General features: G+C 30.4%; 1 protein-coding gene across 1 annotated transcript; it reads right to left on the bottom strand.

The window, feature by feature from the left end:
* Positions 1–10,129: 10,129 nt before the first annotated feature.
* Positions 10,130–11,695, bottom strand: LOC106394116 (BAHD acyltransferase At3g29680-like). The gene has a single exon (XM_013834719.3). It carries the CDS (start codon positions 11,462–11,464, stop codon positions 10,154–10,156), a length of 1,311 nt encoding a protein of 436 aa, XP_013690173.2. The 5' UTR covers positions 11,465–11,695; the 3' UTR covers positions 10,130–10,153.
* Positions 11,696–17,523: the final 5,828 nt, after the last annotated feature.

A 17,523-nucleotide genomic window follows, 5' to 3' on the forward strand; every position in this document is an offset into this window, starting at 1 on the left:
GTTGCTGTCTCACGGGTTGGTGTCTGTTTTTCTGTCGTATGCTTTATGTCTATCGGATGCAGTGTAGTATTTTTGTTGGTTTCTACACTGATGTTGCTTTGTTTCACGGGTTGTACTTGTTCTCTACAATGCTTTGTTTCACGGGTTGTACTTGTCACGGGTTATGTAACAAAACAAGCATATATAAATATGCTCTCTTGATGTATGCTTTTATAAATCAAAAAACTCTGCTTCTCTTGTTTCTCTTCGATTCACATGTTCAACTCCATTTCTCTTTGCCTCAACGTACATCACCAACAAGAAGCAACCAAACAACCACCAAGAACCAAGAACCAAACGTAAGTTTTAAACAAAAACTTACACTTTTGTTAAACATACCTGTAATAATTATTCAAAGTTAAAAAAATTCAATGGGTTGGATATTAAAAATTCAACCGATTATTCAAAGATTTCAAGTTAAAAATATGCAATAGTTTGGATATTAATAATTATTCAAAGTTAGAAATATTCAATAGTTTGGATAATACAAAGAGTTCATCGAATTACTAAAAGTTTTAAATATTCAAGAATTATTCAAAGTTATAAATATTTAATAATTATGCAAAGCTAAAAAAATTCAATGAATACTCTAGCTGATTCGGACCAGTAAAAGTTATAAATATTTAATAATCATTCAAAAACAGGAACAATGTCAAGCAACTCAGATGATGAAGTATATGAAGTATTTGAAGAAATGGTCGACCAACAAATTGATGATTACATCGAGTCTGCTCTAACCAAACAGCCGAAGACACGAGTATATATCGAAAGAGATCGGGAAGTAGGACACATGCAACTTTGGCAGGACTATTTCAGTGAAAATCCTACATACACACACGACTTGTTTAGGCGACGTTTTCGAATGAACAAGTCATTGTTCCTTCGCATTGTCGAACGTCTAGGTAATGAAGTTCCATACTTTCAACAACGGAGAAATGGTCATGGAAGGAACGGCCTCTCTACACTTCAAAAATGCACTTCAGCTATGAGAATGTTGGCTTACGGTCGTGCCGGAGATGCAAATGACGAGTATCTCCGACTTGGGGCAAGTACTGCAATTTTATGTTTGGAGAATTTCGCGGAAGCGATAATACAAGTGTTTGGAGATGAGTATCAAAGAAAACCAACACCTGAAGATCTTCAAAGACTACTTGATTCTGGAGAGGCACGGGGGTTTCCGGGAATGATAGGCAGCATCGATTGTATGCATTGGGAGTGGAAAAACTGCCCAACTGCTTGGAAAGGTCAGTTCACACGTGGTTCGGGAAAACCGACAATTGTCTTAGAAGCCGTGGCATCACAAGATCTTTGGATATGGCACTCATTTTTCGGATTACCAGGTACACTCAACGATATCAATGTTCTTGATCGGTCACCGGTTTTTGATGAAATTTTACAAGGTCGAGCTCCTAAAGTGAAGTTCAAGGTGAACAACCACACTTATCGTATGCCCTACTATCTTACCGGCGGGATTTATCCTAATTGGGCAACATTTATCCAATCCATCCCGCTTCCTCAAGGTCCTAAAGCAGTGGCATTTGCAAAACGTCAAGAATCGACCAGAAAAGATGTAGAACGGGCATTTGGAGTCTTGCAATCGAGGTTTGCAATTGTTAAAAACCCTGCTCTTAAATGGGACAAAGAAAAGATAGGAAAGGTAATGAGAGCCTGTGTCATATTGCACAATATGATAGTAGAGGACGAAAGACAAGGATACATTCTAGCTAATACATCTGAGTTCGAGTCAGGAGGATCTAGCCGAAGTTCGGAGGTGAGAAGGAGAGAAAGTGTGAATGTTGATATGCTTAACATTCGCAATAAGGTTCGGGATTCACAAATTCATGAGCGTCTCAAAGCTGATTTAGTTGAAAATGTATGGGCAAAATTTGATGATCGTAGTGACTAATCTTTTGTATGTTCTTGAATTTCCAATGTATTGAATAAAACATTTTACAATTTAATTAAAAATATTTTCTAAGTTTATGAATTCTCAATGTATTGAATTACAACTTCTTTAAAAAAAACAAATTTTTTATTTTTTTCAAACTTTGTTTTTTTTCCCAAAAATATATTATTTTATTCGTATGAACCCGAACTTGAGGTTCATTGATGCATAACCATATATGAGAGGGTTCAACACTGTTCACTGGCCCCACCATTAAATTTATAAAAAAATCCAATGAACCCCAAGGGGGGGTTCATTGATGTACATGCTCTAAGGCAAAAAGTAAATAAAATGGCCAAATGGGGGTGAGAATCCAAGGTGTTTGGTAGTTGGGATAACTCTATTCCTCTCCTTTGTATTTGCGACCTACGGTATCTTCCATCTTCTTTTTCCTTGGGAATTGTGAGGCTATGTATGTAATTTATCAGAAATGCAGGTAGAGTAACGGCCGGGTTTCCTTGAACTTTGATTTCGAGATCCTCAAGTGGGAATAATGTGGGATCTAAACACACATGACACAACTAACTGAGAGACTCAGAATATCAGTGCCATGGGTCATACAATTCTGCTGTTTCTTCTCTAAGTATGATATTCTATAGCTGAAGAAATGGTGAATGAAACATTAGTTAGATGGTTAGTTTCAATAAAAGTTCATAGTTTGACTGAATAAAACAATAGCTTCAAAATTCGTATAACAAATTAGTTATGATAAATATCATTCTACAACCTTATTTTATATTGTCTCGGTTTTGAGAATAAATCGAGAAGAAGGAAAAAAAAAGTGTTTGAAAGAGGTTTAGGACTTGCACGGTGAAGATCGACCCATAATAGGATGCGATCGATCAATTTTAAGAGGACTGGTCGATCTGATCGAGTATGTCTGATCCTTTTCCATTTGCAATTTTTTCTTTTTTCATCGTCGAGGTGCTTAGGAACCAAGATCGACTGATCGTTGTAGATGGATCGGTTGGTCTGTCCTAGATCGACCGAGGCTGAAGTTCATGGTCAATCTGCTGCCCATTTGTCTTTTCTCTTGTTGGAAGCTTGTATAAACTTGGCCAAGATCGACCTGTCTTGACCATAATTTCCGGAAATCTCATAAATTGAACCCATATAACACATACTAAGACTGTCACATCATACTTTTGAAATGACAATCACGAGCGTGCAATTTTTAAAACGTTGGCGATATATATAAACCATCAAAGGAAACAATGTTAGAAAATGGTTGGAGACAACACCACAAAGTTTAATTTTTCAACAACTAAACCTCATCTTCAACCACAGCAAAATCGATGCATTCTTCGAAACCACTAACATTTAGAAGCCCACTAACATTATATGAGAACCAATTGCATCCAGCCCGCGAAAAGCAACCAAAAAGAACATCTATACTATACTAAAAGCACAATAAGCTCAAAATCTAAGGTGTCCACCTAGGATTATTAATTCCAACCAATGATAGAGCTTCATCTCTCCACATCACCATCGGTTTTGTTTAAGTTTGTGAGCCCACGGTTTGGTTTGGTCATTAATTTTTTCCAGCGTTCAGATTTCGAATCTCCATCTCGGTTCAATCATTTTGGTATGTTCGGTTATACTGCTTTTTTGTGATCAAGATTAGGGTTCCATAGTCACGCCTCTTCAATCTGACGTTTCCGTTTTCGCTCATCTTTTACTGCAAAGACAATGAAGTCTTTTCTCAACTCTTAGCATCCTCTGTCGTTCAACTTCTCTTTCTGGCCAATAAATGTGAAAGGAATCGTTTTTGGCAAGCAGGCAATGCAAATCACAGTGCATCAACGGAGGAAGGTACTGTGCTCCTGATACAACGGGAGAGACATGATCGATCAGGATTTGCGGCAGGCTTGCTTCTTTAGAATGATGAATGAAAGTGGAAAGCCTTGGCTTTGGTGGGATTATGTCACCGAATTTCCATCCGTTGTCCCATGAAACAGGAAAATTACAACAGACTATAAGCCGATCAAGTTATTCGCTCTCTTGGTAAACCCAACATCTTCTTCTTATTCTATATATGTCTTTCAAGTAGGAGTAGATGTTAATAAAATAGACAAATTCATTGGGGACATCAAAGCAAATACTGAGAATCACGTGTTCAGAGGTGAACAAGAAGCACAAGTGAGCTCTCTATCTTTTTCTCCCTTTTTTTCCACAAATGTAAGGCTTCTAACTATTGATTGCTAATTTTGTTTAAGGTTGGGAAAGGCTCGCGAGGAGATGTGACAATATTACCAACTATTGTGATAAACAACAAACAACCCAGAGGTGAGAGAAGCAAGGATGTTCTGTTGGAGAGATCAATGGTGCTTAAGGACCTTTGCTCAGGGTTCAGCGAGACGACTGAGCCACACATATGCTTAAACAAAGGTCCTCTCTATCCTTCCTATACATATCTCTATTTGATAAACACTAATTTTAACGTATGGTTCTGTGATTGCGCAGGCAGACATAGAAACCAACGAGTGTTTGCAAAACAATGGAGGGTGTTGGGATCAACATTACAGCTTGCGGGGTGTATAAGATCTTAAAATAATTTTTATTGTTTTGTTAGAGTTATGCTATATATATATCTACGTATATGTTACAGTAAAAAGGAATCTCTTTATTGCAGGCCACTTTCAGAGGAAGAGTATGTCAATGTCCTGTTGTTCAAGGTGTCAAGTTTTGGGTGAAGGTAAAAACTAATGCTCAAATGTATGTTATAATTACCGTAATGATATTTTTTCACATGTTTAAACAATGGAGGATGCTGGAAACATACTCAAATGGGAAGTACATATTCGGCTTGCTGTGTAATATGGCATATCTCAAAACTAACTAACTTCCCCTCCTCTGTTTAAACATTCCCTCTCTTTCTATATATCTGACTTACAATGATTAATTCTTACCTCTTTTTCAAAAAAAAAATGATTGACTCTTACCTTTTATTTTATTTCTGTAGTTGTTGCTGCTGTTCAATATGATCATTGAAAAGGCTGCAAATGTCCACCTGGATTAAAGGGAGTTGGGCTCAAATATACAGTTTGTGAAAGTCATGACTCATGAGACTTGAACTGGAAATGGTGGAGAAAGAAAAGAAAGAATTCATCTCTCGACTTCTCCAAGGTCAGTATCTTTCATTCAGTTTTTTAAAACATATATATGTTTAACAACGTCCAGAGCTGTCTTTTTCATTTGTTTTGGTTATGTTAGTTGTAACAAAGCTTATATATCAAATAAATGCAGGATTTGGAGGAATTTTGCAGCTAAAACAGTCACTACACGTGTTCTTTAGGTGCGGAATCGGTAATGGTCGAACAGTTTCCTTCTGGTACGATTACTTGACTGAGTTAGGGCATATTGGGGATCTCTTGGGTCCTGCGGGATCAACAACTTCGCATACAGTGGAATGCAACTTTTTCAGTAGCAACACGTCTTGGAAATTATTACTTTCCTCCCGTACGTTTTCTTAATGCAGAAACTCCAATGGTTGGCATTTCTTCTACACAACGTCCATAAAATTCTTACGCGATGATGTGTATTTGTGGTGAGGTCCTGCTGGAATTTTTTTTTAAATAGATTGATCTCCTCCAAAGCGACATAGGAACGGCTTAGACAACCTGCACCTGTTGTTTCTTGCCATACTACGGTTTGGTTCAAGCAAGAAATTCCAGGATGTTCTTTTGTTACTTGGATTGCTATGTCATCTAGACTCCCTTCTAGAGATAGGCTGTTGTCTTGGGGTTTGACTGTCCTTGCAAGCTGTTTTCTATGTACGAATGGTACAGAGTCTCATGGACATCTCTTCTTCCACTACGCTTTTGCAGTTGGATTGTGGAACATATTCACGGGGAACCAGCTAGACATTGGCCCATCAGACTTCTTGGACTCGGTGGACTGCATGACTTATCACCGGACAGTGCAAACATCTTCAAGCTGCTACTGCAACTCATCATGTATAATATATGGAGAGAACGTAACTGCAAGATTTCAGACAAACTTCCTCTTCTGCTGAGGCGGTTCTCAGTATAATTGATTGATCAATGAAGGATAAGCTTCTCTCCATTCCAACAGTTTACATCTCCCTCTATGCTCTAGCTCTACCTCTAATTCATTGAACCTTTCAGCTAATGATGCTCACTCTTTGTTTTTCATTTTCTTTGTTTCTCCTCCTCTGTCCTCAAAAGAGATAATAAAATGAGAGGAGATTTTGTTTCGGTTTGACTCGAAAAGAATCTAATCGCCATGTAACCATTTTGAGTAATCATGTCATTGACTTTGGCTCCGATGTATTAGATATATATTGGTGTTAGCTTTGTCTCCTCCCAGTTCAATTAAATTGTATTATATACTTTTAAATTATTTGATCAATGTGAACAAAGCATGTGTTTCCATGCATTAAAATAATGAACACTATTCTAAATTTTAATAGAGATATAGATAAAATTATAAAACAAACCAGCATGTATGAAATTATGAATATGTCATCAATTTAATAAAATTAGGTTATTATGTTGATTAATTGTAAAAGCCTATCATATATTTTCATTAAAAAAAAGTCTATCATTTTATTATAAATTGTTGTCTTGAACAATATTTCAGCTTAAACTTTTAACTTAACAAAATTAAATTTATATATATTTAAAACATCTATTACTCTCAAAGTATAAATGAAATTTTTTCGAACAATTTTTAAATGTTTAACAACTAAATATTCTACCATAATGAGCTGAATTTACATCAATATTGTTTTTAGGTCCAATATTAGTCCTTTTTAACAAATAATAAAGAATTTACAAATTTAAATATTATTTATAAGAAATTTTTTAGCATAAGTTTTCACGGGTGTATAATACCAACTCAATATCACTATGCTTCTTCCACATAACCATTATATATCTTCAAAAATGGATTTCAAATCATTCATTATAAATCAATAAAAAAATCCATAAACAAATCCAAAGAAATATCATTGCATGTGCAGATCAATCGTCGAGGAGCAGACAACGTTGGTAATATCATGGAACCATCAATCAACGATTTTAACCAAAAGCACTCAAGATAACCGGGTATGAGCAAGTGCAACAGAACAGAAGTCTCTTGCATCATTTCTAACCAGATCAAAAAACAAAAAAAAATTAGAAATAAGAAAGAGAAAGCCTAAAGGAAAATAGAAGAGAAAAAAAAACGATTCTTAAAAAAAGGACGTTTCTGAGGTTACTTCTTCACATGTCTCTTTTTAGTGGCAAAAAATATTAATCTATGAAACCACTTATTCATTAATTTATAAAAACCACTCATGCTGTTATTCATGTTGTTCTAAGCAAGTACGAAACAAAATAATACGCTATTTTCACAAACCACTATCAAATACATCAAAAAATAATTTTTAATTCAATAAAAATAAAACATATAAATCCGACGCGTAGCGCCGGAATACCACTAGTAATTCTAATACCATCTCAAACATGTCATGCCGACCACCAAAACACATATAAAGATAAAATCTCAATTTTGAATAAAACACATAAAAACGTGACCACACAATGTTGAAAACACGAGTTCATATTTGTTTAAAATCTCCTTGAAAAACACTACAACTTCTTTTTATAGTCACGTGTCATCATATGATTCTTAAAATCTTTAGAAAAATAGATTGGTTCATCTAATTATATCATAAGTTTTTTATTAAACTAATCATAAATTTATTGTTAATATTCTTTATTATTTCCTTAAATAAAAGTTACGAAATTGTCTAATGTGACTAAAATATATGACAATTAATGATTTTGAATAATAAAAATTTGATAAAAATTAGTGTATTTTCTATCATATTTGCTTAATTTTCAACTATTACAATAAATTAAATAACTACATTAACTATATAATAAAAATTTAGATTTTTCTATATATGTTATATTTTGATTTTTTTTAAATGACTATAAATTACTAAAATTGTTAAAGGTCTCATATTCAAATTATGTGATCTATGGTTTAAAATTTTGATTTATGACAATATACAAATGATTACAAAATCATATAAGTAAAAAGTCTAATTAATTAATTATTAAGATTAAAAGATATATATATATATATATATATATATATATATATCATTTTAAATTAAACTATGTTTCATATAAAATACATAAATATTTTAATTTCAAAATTTACTCTGAACAATTTTGTTTTTGATAAAAGCTTTGAACACACATTGATAACTTAATTTTTTTAAATTATAAATTACTAAAACTATTAATCGCACAATAAAATTTGTGTTGTAAGTAATTTAAAGTTTTTACTATAAAAGATACAAGTGATCAAAAAAACATATGAGTATAAAGCATAATTTAATAGACATTAATATTAATATATTATGTTGTTAATATCATTTAAATTTAATTATATATCCTATCAAATAGAAAAAAGTTATTGTTTGGATTAATTAAATTTATTTATATGTTTGCACCAATTTAATTATATATATAATAGTTACTGATTTTTTAATTATTTTATATATATTTATTATTTCATAAGTAAATACGCCGATTTTAACCTAGTTTATATTAAACAACTCTACCAAGAAAAATAAACTCAAAGTAAATAATAATCATAGCCACCAAGTAGGAAAAAAATAAATAAACACAAAACAACAACGAATACAACTTCAAACCAAAACAAACACCCAAGTTCAATGTACAACCATGTTTGTAGTATCGCTGCGACATGCAATTAGTTGCAAATCACGACTTTAAATTGCTAAAAGTTAACGGTTAAAAATTAAAATGTTTATAACAGACAATAATAAAATAAACATTCGGTCGTTGGTCGCAAGAACCTATGATCACAATTCACAAAACAAACAACATTTCATCACATTGTCATAATCGCATGTCGCTGCAACATGCAAACGAATATAGCTTACATCCCTTATTCAGCCCAACTGTTTTAGAGTAGTAACACACAACAACCACAAAACAAACTAACCCTCCTACCTATCACATAACTTCCCAGTTCCCACTATAATACAAAAAACGCACCCAAGCTAAACAAATAAAACCAATAGTCGACCTTTTATCAAAAATTAGTTTCACCAAAATTGAACCCAAATGCAGCATGGGAAAAACTCTAATATTAACATGAGTGACTAATCAAGTACAACGATAATTTGAAATTCAATGCATGATCGCATACTTGTTTTTTACAATCCATTTTGAAGTTCAGAAATAAAAACATCCATCTCCCATTTTTCTCTAACACATAGGGCTGTTCAATATGGTAAAACCGAACCGTACCGAACCGAACCGAACCGAAATAGACAATATGGTTTGGTTTTGGTATATACCATATAAACCGAATGGATATAATTTTATAAAAACCGTAGGATTTGGATATGGTTTGGTATATAACCGATTAAACCGAATAAACCGAACAAAACCGATTAAAAGTAGAAACATGTAAATATGTATCTATTTTATAACAATACATGAAAATCTATTTGTTACATAAGTTAAATTTGTGTTAATAACTATTATAATTTTATAGTAATAAAAAACCTTAATTTGTAAAACACTTGAACTATAACTAAATAACAATACATCGCAATTCACATTTTATTTTCTAAGTCTTTTTTTTATCTTTTTGATTTATTTTAGTCTTCACTAAATTAATATGAAGATTATAAGTTTGATAGACAATAATTAATGGAAAATTTTCAATTGAAAATGCATGATTTTAATGAACACTAAATATGGAAGAGTGGAAAAACTTTTATTTCATGTTTCTGTTTTGTTTCATATTTTTATTTTCAAAATTTCAAGCTTTGATTTTAGTTATAGATTTGATTATTTTATTTGATGGTAGAAGTATTTTTACTTTTTTGTTCATTTATTTGAACAGGTAATATATTTTTAATAAATGACTGTGTTGACAATATGACTCTAAAATTCATATAATATGATCTCAAACAAAATAATTATGTTTTTTGGTATAAAACCGAATAAACCGAAAACCGACGGTATATAAACCGAACCGAACCGAAGTAAATATGGATTTAGAATGGTAGTTATATTTTACTAACCGAAATACCGAAAACCGAAAAAAACCGAACCGAAACCGAACCGATATCCGGATTGAACACCCCTACTAACACATACCAACCTCCACATCTTACAGTCCATTTTGAAACTCAGTAACAAAAACATCCATCTCACATTTCTTCAAACACATGCCAATCTCCACACCACCGGCTTCATCCCTGCTCTCCGACATAGAGTAGAGAAGGTTTCCGCTGTTGGATACATTCTCAGTATGAACGGGTCGTCCCCACCCAAAATCCGTCTCATATATCCCAAACCTGTTAGACCCACCAACGGACAGCTTCTTTATACCTGGTTCTATCTTTTTCAACCCTTCCTCATACAACTCCCATATCGACTCAGCCCCTCTCAAACTCAAATCTCTGACCGCATCATTGACAATCTCCACACCGTTAACGAACCCCTCTTCTCCCAAAAACATCTTGCCTTTGTACCCTAAGAAGTTGATAGGCAACACGCAGTTCCCAAAGTAGCTCGCAGGAACCGGCGGGTCTAACCGGTCTCTAAAATCAGCAACGAACGTGAAAGGAACCGGTTGGTCCGCGTTGACTCCACGCGCTTTCACAACGCATGTCAGTACATAGGCGTACGTGACTACGAAAGTCGACAGCTGAAGATCGGAGCGAGTCGACTCGCTTTTGGCTCGCTCCCTGAGTTTCTTCACGTTCTCATGAGTCAGCTCGAACGCGAACCTGACCACGTCTTCTTCGATCTCTTTCACGGGAGGAAGCTTTAGTGTTCTTACGTCTACAGAGAGATTCGGCAGTTCGGATGGAAGATTTATAACCGTACGATCTAGAAGCATAGGTAGGTCAAGATCTTGCGGTATTGCTCCGTACTTACAGATGTGAGCCCATGATTTGAGAAATTTCACGAGAGTCTTGCCGTCCACGGCAGCGTGGTGGATTGTGGTTCCGATGCAAAAGCCTTGGTTCGGGAACAAAGTGATTTGAAGAGTGAGAATAGGCGCTGAGTCAGAGGAAACCGGTAACTCGGGGACTAGAGCGCATAACTCAGTCTGGTAACGGAGCCCTTTGCCGGAAAGATGAGAGAAGTCGGCATCTGTCTCAGCCACCGTGAGAGAGACGGCATCTTGCGGTGAGATGATGATGTGCGGCTTGGGATCTTCTTGGTTCCACTTGACGTGGCCGGAGAGAGGGAGAAAGTGTGAAAGGACGAGGGAGAGGGAGTGCTCGAGCTTGGGGAGGATGAGTGAGTAGAAGGAGTGGCGAGATGACTCGGTGAGTTTGTAGAAGCTGACTCGGTTCGTGGGAATGTCTTTTAGCCACACTAAGTCGAAGAAACTGAGTGGGAGGATGAGGGAGTCGACAAGATCTGTTGCGGGGCTGATCCGAGAGATCTTGATCACGTTATACGCCATGGTTGAGAGATATGTAATGGAGTAATGAACTATATCTCTCAGACAGACTTGTTGTGATGGCAACGTAGTTACTATGTATTTATTTCCCGTGAGATAAGGTTAGGTGGGCCAAATCAATAAATGTTTATCATCGGAAGCAACGCATCATCACGTGAAAACCAAATATAAAATGGAAGTAAGCAAGATCTGACAGATGAAAGCGCGACGCATCAGATCCTCCACAATGGTTGCAACACCCTCCCCCACATTAAACACCCTCTTTTTCTATTTTTAACACTCCAAATCATCAGTTTCATGTATTTGTTTAATGACACCGTTTGGAAACAATGGAAAACAAAACCATCTCTCTTAATGACACAGTCTGCGCCTAACTTTTATGTATCAGTTTAAGTTCTGATAATTTCAATATATATCTCAACTTCATGAAAGTTTAATAATGCGATACATCCTAAATTAGAGATTATGAATTATTTGTTGTCCAAAAAAAAAAGAGATTATGAATTATCTTTGTTTTGTGAAAAATATTTGACACTTTTATATTTTAAGTATTTTCTATGAGATGAGTTTTCATTTTCTATCTTGCTAACTAATTAAGATAAAAAAAATTCTCTTTATAGTATTATATTTTTCCAAACAAAAAGTTATATTTTACTTATTTTTTGCTTAATTTTTGCGTAATTTTAACTTAATTTTACTTTTATTGATTATTAAAGTTTTGCCACATCAAAGTTTTTGCAATGATGTTTATAATAAAATTTTGTTTAGAAGACATATTAAACTTTTGTAGTTATAATTTTATGGTACTATGGTATAAGATTTATATGAACTTATAATTCTTTTTACCGACCACTAAAAGATCGAATATTTTTTATCCATATCTGTCAGACGTAGACGATACCGGTTGGCAGGTATGGCATAGAAACGGGACGAAATGTCCTAAAGGGACAATCCCCGTATGACGACTGAGCGAAACAACAGGTTTTCAACCCAAAAACCTCAAAATTTGAGGATTTGAGGTTGGGTTGGATATGCTCTTATGGTTTCCTTTATTATTCTTTCGGATAAATCGATCACCGAAATTTTAACTAGACAATTTTTGTTTCCCGGTTACACAAAAATTCCAGTACGAAAGTAAAACCATGACCCAAAAACGGCCATTTCTTCTTCGTTTCTCTTTTAAGTGACGACTCGTTAAGATCTACAATGACATATAACTATGACGTATAAATGGATCATATAAACCATTCTTTTCTAAAGGTATACAGAATTTCTAATGAAATCTATTAGTTAAATGGTTTGCTCAACATTTTAAAACAAGATTATGTTTTGTTTACCCACTAATACCGCGAATCATAAGTTATGAATTCAGATTTTGTTGGAGTTCTTCACATTTTATAGAGTTTTTCAAAGTTTCAAATTAACATGATCGTGACATGTGTTAATAATTTTTTTAAGATTGCGACATGTGTCAAAAATATTATCTCTTTTCTTAGGATTTAAAAGAGATTTAGAAAATAAAGATATTATTACAAATATCTTCTTACAATTCTTTTTAAGATTTTGGAAAAGAACAATTACTATTACATAGTCTTTTACAATTATATATTGTTAAAATTATTGGATAGTAATTTTTTTTATTCTAAACAAGTAAATAATTGTAAAAATTTATTTGGAAGTATTTTTTTTAAGAAAAATATATTTTCGTTTTAAAAGATAATAAAGAAAGAAAATTGTAAAAGAAAAATATTTAGTAAACAAAATCTAAAAAAACAAAGTATAAAATCCTACAAATACAATATATTATTTTAGAAAAATCAAAAAGTAAAACTAACTATAAAATATGTAATATTTCTTCTTAAAAGCCTAAACAAAAAAAATTGTAAATGTATTACTATTATATTGCTATTATATAGTCTTTTACAATTATATATCGTTAAAATTATTGGATAGTAATTTTAATTTTTTTAAATCCTAAACAAGTAATTAATTCTAAAAAGTTATTTCAAATTAATTATTTGTTTTAAAAAATATAAATTTCGTTTTTAAAGATAATAAAGAAATAAAATTGTTAAAAGAAAAATATTAACTAAAACAAATATAAAAATATTATAAAATCCTTAAGTACAAGAAATTATCTAATGAAAATCATAAAGGAAAAATAACTATAAAATAAGAAATATTTATTTTTTTAAAGCCTAAACAAAAGAAAATACTAAAAGTGTTACTATGATTTTACTATAAATAACAAACTTTCTTTTTTATAGATAATTGTATGTTAATAATTTATAAACCAAAAAATAGCTACAAATATTTCACAACTATATTTAGGTTTAAGCTTCTACATATTATTTTCAAAAAAACAAAATATTATTTACGAGAAAAGTATTACCTAAGTATTTTCTTTTAATTTCTTGATACAATTCAATTTTTCTTATAATCTTATCCCCTATATATTAATTGAGGAACATTTGAAAAGATGTAACCTCAATTTTGTAATAATTAAAAAAGACTCCTTGCTTATATGTCAATCAATTAAGTAGTTAATTAGTCCTATGTGTCAGCCTCACATTAAAATTGAAAAACATGTTGGTCCAATTCGATTGTTATATCTCACTAGAAACATTTAATACCAACTATATAATATCATATGATATTAACTAAAGCAAGGTGACTATTTATTATATATTCTTTCATTAAATAAAACCTACAGAATTACCAAATGTGATTATGATATATATATAGTTATTAATGATTTTAAATAATGAAGATTTGCTAATAATTTGTATGTTTTATATCATTTTGTTTAATTCTTTACTATTAAACTAGGTTAAGACCCGCGCCTTGCGCGGGATGAACATTATATATATAAATTATTTATATATTATATGTTTATAACATATTATGAAATAATAAATATATATATTGAATAATTAAAAAGTCATTATCTACTACTTATATAATTAAATTGGTGCGAACATATAAATAAATTTTATAAATCGAAAAAATATTTTTTCTATTTGATATGATATATAATTAAATTTAAATGATAATAACATATATATGGTATATTTTAATATTAATATTTATTAAATGATGCTTTTTGCTCATATTTTTTTTATCATTTGTATCTGTTATAGCAAAAAATCTAAATTGGTGATATCAAAATTTTCACTGTGGGATTAATTGTTTAAGTAATTTATAATATTTTAAAAAATTAAGTTGTCAATATTTTTTCAAATTTTTTATCAAAAAACTGTTCAAAGTAAATTTCAAAATTAAGATATTTATGTATTTTTATATGGCATATAGTTTAATTTAAAATGATACATATGTTTATATATCTTTTATTTTTGATACTTATTAAATGAGACTTTCAACTTATATTATTTTTTAATTATTTGCAGCATGTCATAACAAAAGTTTTAAATCGTAGATCACAAAATTTGAATGTGAAACTTTTAACAGTTTTAGTAATTTATACTCGTTTTTAAGAATTCAAAATATAATATATAAATAATTTTTTAAGTTTTTATTATATGGTTAATATGATTGTTTAATTTATTTTAATAGTTTAAAATTAAACAAATATAATTATAATACACACTTATTTTTATCAAATCTTTATTATTCAAAATCATTAATTGTCATATATACTTTAGGCACATTAGGCAATTTTGTAATCTTATTTAAGGAAATAATGAATCACATTAATAATGTATTTATTGTGGTTTAATAAAAAACTTATTATATATTTAGATGGACCAACATATTTCTCTAAGGATTCTAAGAATCATTCTAGTGATGACACGTGGCTACAAAAAAATGTTACAATGCTTCTCAAATAATATATAGGGGATAATTACACAATTACATTAATCATATATTAAAATTTTAGATGTTTTTGTATATGTTGTATTTTGAATTTTTCAAAACGAGTAAAAATTACTAAAACTGTTAAAAATCTCACATAAACTTTTGTGATCAATGTTTATTTTTTTTTCTATAATAAGATACAATGATAATAAAATCATAGAAATAAACAATTTTATTTTAATAGGTGTTTATGTTAATATATATATATATATACTTCACATCGTTTAAATTTAAGTATATATCATATGAGATATATAAGATTGATTGTTTTGATTTGTTTATTCTAAAATGATTGCGAATAAACATGAGCGGTCATTTGATTTATATGTACAAGTCAATTTACTATATAATACTAATTGATTTCTTAGTTATTTAATATATAATATGCAGAAAAATATAAAATAAGTATTTATTATGCACAAGGCGCAGATCTGAACCTAAGTATGTATCTTAATAATTTTGAATCTTAACGATTTTCTAAATCTTAGGCCAAAATAAAAGAAAGAAATGAGAATAAACTCAAAAATCAATATTTATATCGAGTAATAACCAAAATGACACAAAAAGAAGAAAAATATCGAAGATAGATGGAATTAGCACGTGAACGTAAACTTTTCATAACCATATTTAACTTTTAAATTACTAAATCATGATATAAAACTGAGCTAATATAGTTTCATCGTAACTAAATAGTAGGCATGAGACTCTTCGGCATAAATGTTAGATTTTTATGCGATAAATAATTTTTTGACCTAAAATATTTTTAAAAATGGGATCAGTTCATCAGTAAACAAATTATGTAACTAACAAAAAATGTTTTATAAAATTGTTTAAGAGCCAAATATATTAATTCGATCAATAATATAATTTTTTTTCCATACCATATTTCTTAAATAATTTTCATATAAATTTATAGGTCTTATCCTAGTTACATTTTATGATGTTAACGCAAAATTTTCAATTATGATGTGTTGTTGTATATGAGTATGTGTGAATATTAAAGTATGATAAATACGTATAAGACAAAATATTAAATTCGTTAAACAGAAAATTCTATTTAAAAGACAAAATATTAAATTTGTTTAACAAAATATTAAATTCGTTAAACAAAATATTTAACTTTATAAAAAAATTAAACAAAAATGAATTATAGTATCCTACCAATATAAGAAAATTTTAAAGAAATAATTATAAAATAAGTTTTGATCAAAAAAAAAAAAAAAAAAATTATAAAATAAGTAAGTTTCCTTTTTTAAAAGTCTAAATAAAATAAAATTTTAAAAGCAATATTAACTAACTTTCTTTTTTCACAGGTAATTTTGTGTTTAGAAAATTATAAACCAAAATAACTTCAAATATTTCACTCGATATGATTGTTACATGTGCCAATAAAAAAAAATCTATTGTTAATGTGTCAATAAATACCTGCCATTATGTGAATTCCTATTGTTTCCTAAAATCCTAAATAAAATAGATTTTGTAAAGTAAGTTTTCCTTTTTTAATCTTGACCAAATAAGATTTTTTTAAAAAAAAAAAATCCTTACAAAATATAATTGTGAAAGTCTATTTAATAGTAATTTTCACTTTTAAAATTTAATGATAGATATGATACTAAAAATTATTTAATTAACAAAGAAAAATTGTTAAATAGTTGTGACATTGAAAAAATGAATTTTGAAAATAGGAACTTCTAAAAATAGTTAATATTAACTGGAAATAATTATTTGATAGTAATTTTATTTTTCTAAATACTAAACAAAGTTAAATTTTAAAAAATCATTTAATATTAATTTCCATTTCTAAACCCCTAAAAACAATTTAAGAGAATATTTGATATATTTTTAAAAAATCATAAACAAAAGAGATTTTATCATGTTTTTAAGTTTTTAAAAATTTAATGATAGACATGATTTTTAGTGTCATGTCTATCATGTCAAAACATTTTTAAAAATAAAGCTAACAAAAAAAAAAGTTTTAACCAAAATAAAATTGTAAAAACTTATTTGGTAATGTTTTTAAGAGATAATTTAATGATGAACATCTATACTATACTAAAAGGGGGATATAAGCCATGGAGAGGGTGTCCACATAGGATAGAAAAATCAACCAATCAGAGAACCCGAAATTGCCATGTCATCTCATTTATTTTTCGTAAAAAATAAAAAAACAATGCAAAGGTGAGAAT

This window comes from Brassica napus, chromosome A4, assembly GCF_020379485.1.
Source record: "Brassica napus cultivar Da-Ae chromosome A4, Da-Ae, whole genome shotgun sequence".
Taxonomy (NCBI): domain Eukaryota; kingdom Viridiplantae; phylum Streptophyta; class Magnoliopsida; order Brassicales; family Brassicaceae; genus Brassica; species Brassica napus.

What these genes read in the sequence shown, in the direction of transcription:
- LOC106394116 (XM_013834719.3), bottom strand. Translation starts at nt 11,464, where the DNA reads ATGGCGTATAACGTGATCAAGATCTCTCGGATCAGCCCCGCAACAGAT.